The sequence below is a fragment of the Notolepis coatsorum genome (genome assembly GCF_963971535.1).
Source record: "Notolepis coatsorum genome assembly, chromosome: 2".
Classification (NCBI taxonomy): domain Eukaryota; kingdom Metazoa; phylum Chordata; class Actinopteri; order Aulopiformes; family Paralepididae; genus Notolepis; species Notolepis coatsorum.
The window spans coordinates 3,965,553-3,971,552 of record NC_140166.1 but is presented as its reverse complement, the minus strand read 5'-3'; the positions used below and the strand labels follow the sequence as shown (position 1 = coordinate 3,971,552).

The window sequence follows — 6,000 nt, the reverse complement described above, 5'->3', positions numbered from 1 at the left end:
CTAGTAATGTTACCAGGTAGACCATATCTAATGTCTAGTAATGTTACCAGGTAGGCCATATCTAATATAGTAATGTTACCAGGTAGGCCATATCTAATATAGTAATGTTACCAGGTAGGCCATATCTAATATAGTAATGTTACCAGGTAGGCCATATCTAATGTCTAGTAATGTTACCAGGTAGGCCATATCTAATATAGTAATGTTACCAGGTAGACCATATCTAATGTCTAGTAATGTTACCAGGTAGGCCATATCTAATATAGTAATGTTACAAGGTAGGCCATATCTAATATAGTAATGTTACCAGGTAGGCCATATCTAATGTCTAGTAATGTTACCAGGTAGGCCATATCTAATGTCTAGTAATGTTACCAGGTAGGCCATATCTAATGTCTAGTAATGTTACCAGGTAGGCCATATCTAATGTCTAGTAATGTTACCAGGTAGGCCATATCTAATATAGTAATGTTACAAGGTAGGCCATATCTAATATAGTAATGTTACCAGGTAGGCCATATCTAATGTCTAGTAATGTTACCAGGTAGGCCATATCTAATGTCTAGTAATGTTACCAGGTAGGCCATATCTAATGTCTAGTAATGTTACCAGGTAGGCCATATCTAATGTCTAGTAATGTTACCAGGTAGGCCATATCTAATATAGTAATGTTACCAGGTAGACCATATCTAATGTCTAGTAATGTTACCAGGTAGGCCATATCTAATGTCTAGTAATGTTACCAGGTAGGCCATATCTAATATAGTAATGTTACCAGGTAGGTCATATCTAATGTCTAGTAATGTTACCAGATAGGCCATATCTAATATAGTAATGTTACCAGGTAGGCCATATCTAATGTCTAGTAATGTTACCAGGTAGGCCATATCTAATGTCTAGTAATGTTACCAGGTAGACCATATCTAATGTCTAGTAATGTTACCAGGTAGGCCATATCTAATATAGTAATGTTACCAGGTAGGTCATATCTAATGTCTAGTAATGTTACCAGGTAGGCCATATCTAATATAGTAATGTTACCAGGTAGGCCATATCTAATGTCTAGTAATGTTACCAGGTAGGCCATATCTAATGTCTAGTAATGTTACCAGGTAGGCCATATCTAATGTCTAGTAATGTTACCAGGTAGGCCATATCTAATATAGTAATGTTACCAGGTAGACCATATCTAATGTCTAGTAATGTTACCAGGTAGGCCATATCTAATGTCTAGTAATGTTACCAGGTAGGCCATATCTAATGTCTAGTAATGTTACCAGGTAGACCATATCTAATGTCTAGTAATGTTACCAGGTAGGCCATATCTAATGTCTAGTAATGTTACCAGGTAGGCCATATCTAATGTCTAGTAATGTTACCAGGTAGGCCATATCTAATATAGTAATTTTACCAGGTAGACCATATCTAATGTCTAGTAATGTTACCAGGTAGGTCATATCTAATGTCTAGTAATGTTACCAGGTAGGCCATATCTAATATAGTAATGTTACCAGGTAGGCCATATCTAATATAGTAATGTTACCAGGTAGGCCATATCTAATGTCTAGTAATGTTACCAGGTAGGCCATATCTAATGTCTAGTAATGTTACCAGGTAGACCATATCTAATGTCTAGTAATGTTACCAGGTAGACCATATCTAATGTCTAGTAATGTTACCAGGTAGACCATATCTAATGTCTAGTAATGTTACCAGGTAGGCCATATCTAATGTCTAGTAATGTTACCAGGTAGGCCATATCTAATGTCTAGTAATGTTACCAGGTAGACCATATCTAATGTCTAGTAATGTTACCAGGTAGGTCATATCTAATGTCTAGTAATGTTACCAGGTAGACCATATCTAATGTCTAGTAATGTTACCAGGTAGACCATATCTAATGTCTAGTAATGTTACCAGGTAGACCATATCTAATATAGTAATGTTACCAGGTAGGCCATATCTAATGTCTAGTAATGTTACCAGGTAGGCCATATCTAATGTCTAGGCCACTCACTGTCTGTTAGCTGTCTTTGGTAGAGAGAGAGAGAGAGTGAGAGAGAGAGAGAGAGAGAGAGAGAGAGAGAGAGAGAGAGAGAGAGAGAGAGAGAGAGAGAGAGAGAGAGAGAGAGACTACCATGTGTGGCTCCTGCATCTCCCATGTTGCGTCCACCCTGTGATGTTCAGCGGATGAGGCACATTGAACAAACTGTCTGACTGGATATTCAATCTAGTTAGACGATATAACAAATATAGCAAACATTGTTTCTTCCAACATGGAGGGAAAATGGGCATTTTAAACATCCTTGTATTTTATCAGAGAGGTAAAGAAAACATCATTAGCTATACTAAAGAAAATGTCATTAGCTATACCAAAAAAACCTTCATTAGCTATACCAAAAAAGAAAACTTTCATTAGCAATACCAAATAAAACATCATTAGCTATACAAAAAAAACCTTCATTCACTATACCAAAAAAAGACTTCATTAGCTATACCAAAATACCCTTCATTAGCTATGTAAAGAAAACCTTCATTAGCTATACAAAGAAAATGCATTTGCTATACCAAAAAACAACAGCTTCATTAGCTATACCAAAAGAAAATAAATCATTAGCTATACAAAAAGAAAATGTCATTAGCAAAAAGAAAATGCTATACCAGCATTATAAAACCCATAACGGTTGTTTTGACCACAAGTGTTTAGAACTGTTTATTTTGTGATTGTTACAGAGTTTATCCTGACTTTGATCTGGGTAGGTCAATAACTTTGACACATGAATGCTAACGTGGATAATAAAAAACTCTAGCTTGAATAATAGAAACACTAGCTTGAATAATAAGCTAGGATGAAAAAGGAGTTTTCGAGAACCACATGGACGGGGCGTACGTCTCAGACAAAAATTACATAAAAGGAAATTACATTATGTCCATAAATCAGACATTACATCATGTCAATAAATCAGACATTACATCATGTCAATAAATCAGACATTACATCATGTCAATAAATCAGACATTACATCATGTCAATAAATCAGACATTATATCATGTCAATAAATCAGACATTACATCATGTCAATAAATCAGACATTACATCATGTCAATAAATCAGACATTTCATCATGTCAATAAATCCGATGGATTTGAAATGATTTCACGTTGGAGCAGAACAGACATCATATTCACACCGTGGCTCCGCTGGACTACGTTGGTTTCTCAACAGAGTTGTTACATGAAGTTATGAGTTCATATGGACGTCATAAACAGGTCCTAATGAGTTCATAAGCAGTTCATATTGAGGTCAGAGATCATATGTTCAGAGGAAGGTCTTATGTAGGCGGTGACAAGGTCAAATGAACTTCACAAAGAGGTCAAAGTTGATATGTACTGTAGGTCAAAGGTCAGACCTAGAGCTTCATCAGGAGATCATGTGTCGGTCATCCAAGTCACATGCGCTGCCTGTAGGTCATGGAGTTTAAAGTTATGTCATAAGCATTTCGTATGTATGTCAAATGTAGTTCATAATGCAGGTCATATAGTAGACCATATTTAGGTTTATACGAAGAGTTTCATATGTAGGTCATATTATAGTTCATATGTAGGTCATAGCACCTTTAGCGCTGCTGTCCAGGAAGACTTTGATGTAGGACGTGGGGACGTATCCCTCCTCCTCCTGGTTGCGTCGTACTCTGGTCCAACCGTCACCTTTGTCCTCTTCCACCACAGAAAGTAGTTCCCCTTCCACCATGGAAATAGTCCCCTCATTTTGACCTGAAAACAGAATATAGTGGCCTCACCTAACAGGACAGAGCAAAACAGAACAGAACAGAACAGAACAGAACAGAACAAAGTAGAACAAAACAGAAAATAATAGAATAGAACAGAACAGAGCAAAACAGAACATAGTAGAACAGAACAAAGTAGAACAGACAGAACAGAATATAACAGAAAAACAGAACAGAGTAGAACAGAACAGAGAAAACAGAACAGAGTAGAACAGAACAGAGAAAACAGAACAGAGTAGACCAGAACCAAACAGAACAGAGTAGTAGAATAGAACAAAACAGAACAGAATGGTACCTTGGAAGGGGTACAGTGACTTGCAGGTTCCGATGCTCTGTAGCGGCTCTTCCTCATCAAAGTCATCATCAAAGTCGGCACTCAGAGACTTGACATTCTGCTCTGTACTGTGATCCTCTGTATAACTACCATCAGGACTAGAGAGAAAGATAGAGAGACTTCCATCAGGACTAGAGAGAGAGAGAGACTTCCATCAGGACTAGGACACAGAGACAGAGAGAGAGAGAGAGAGAGAGAGAGAGAGAGAGAGAGAGAGAGAGAGAGAGAGAGAGAGAGAGAGAGAGAGAGAGATAGGGGGGGGGGGTGAGAGAGATGAGGAAGGGGCAAGGGGGAAAGAGAGCTGGGAGAGTGTGTGTGAGAGAGAGAGGGGTGGGCGGGGGGAGTCCTCAGCCCTTGTGTGGGTGAATGTAACAAGTTTCTAACGTTTTTAGGCAGTTCCACAAAGGCAGCCAGTAAAACAGCACTTAGGATATATAGAACATAAACACTTTCATTAAAATCTTTAGTGCATGACGTTTCCTCTAGTGCCACCATCAGGCCAAACTTAAAGCTTTCTTGAATAACTTGCATTCAAATCTTTTCAGATTTCAAGGTTCTGCAACCTTAGGGTCTTTATTTTTTATTTTCATTTTTTCTACTAAAACTGTATTGTTTATTTTGCTCTGTAAAGTGTCTTTCAGCATTCGGAAAAGCGCTATACAAAATGTATGTATTATTATTATTATTATTATTATTTGGTACCACCATCAGGCCAAATGTTCAATTTGCACATTAGTGTGTCTCTTACAGTAACACCTTTCATCCAAATCTTTCAAAATGTGGGGTGCACGTTCATGACCCAAAGTGGAAGAATCCCATTGATGTTGGTGACCCCATATTTGCCTTACTATGGAATAGTGGTTAATCGTGTGTAATAGTGTAATATGAATGATGTGGGGAGATCTGCTTTCATTGGTCTATGTTTGCACCACCCCCTACACTTCAATACATAATAGACAGACAGACAGACAGACAGACAGACAGACAGACAGACAGACAGACAGACAGACAGACAGACAGACAGACAGACAGACAGACAGACAGACAGACAGACAGACAGACAGACAGACAGACAGACAGACAGACAGACAGACAGACAGACAGACAGACAGACAGACAGACAGACAGACAGACAGACAGACAGACAGACAGACAGACAGACAGACAGACAGACAGACAGACAGACAGACAGACAGACAGACAGACAGACAGACAGACAGACAGACAGACAGACAGACAGACAGACAGACAGACAGACAGACAGACAGACAGACAGACAGACAGACAGACAGACAGACAGACAGACAGACAGACAGACAGACAGACAGACAGACAGACAGACAGACAGACAGACAGACAGACAGACAGACAGACAGACAGACAGACAGACAGACAGACAGACAGACAGACAGACAGACAGACAGACAGACAGACAGACAGACAGACAGACAGACAGACAGACAGACAGACAGACAGACAGACAGACAGACAGACAGACAGACAGACAGACAGACAGACAGACAGACAGACAGACAGACAGACAGACAGACAGACAGACAGACAGACAGACAGACAGACAGACAGACAGACAGACAGACAGACAGACAGACAGACAGACAGACAGACAGACAGACAGACAGACAGACAGACAGACAGACAGACAGACAGACAGACAGACAGACAGACAGACAGACAGACAGACAGACAGACAGACAGACAGACAGACAGACAGACAGACAGACAGACAGACAGACAGACAGACAGACAGACAGACAGACAGACAGACAGACAGACAGACAGACAGACAGACAGACAGACAGACAGACAGACAGACAGACAGACAGACAGACAGACAGACAGACAGACAGACAGACAGA

At 39.6% G+C, this 6,000-nt stretch overlaps 1 protein-coding gene across 1 annotated transcript in view; it reads right to left on the bottom strand.

Annotated features, from left to right (window-relative positions):
- Positions 1–3,596: 3,596 nt before the first annotated feature.
- Positions 3,597–6,000, bottom strand: part of fnbp1a (formin binding protein 1a) — a gene marked incomplete at its 3' end in the record, with an annotated part of 88,468 nt that continues 86,064 nt past the window's right edge. The window contains exons 16-17 of the mRNA XM_084309308.1: positions 4,085–4,221; positions 3,597–3,775 (exon numbers count right to left, since the gene is read on the bottom strand). Coding sequence (XP_084165434.1) covers positions 3,597–3,775; positions 4,085–4,221 — 316 coding nt within the window. The remainder of the gene's footprint in view (positions 3,776–4,084; positions 4,222–6,000) is intronic.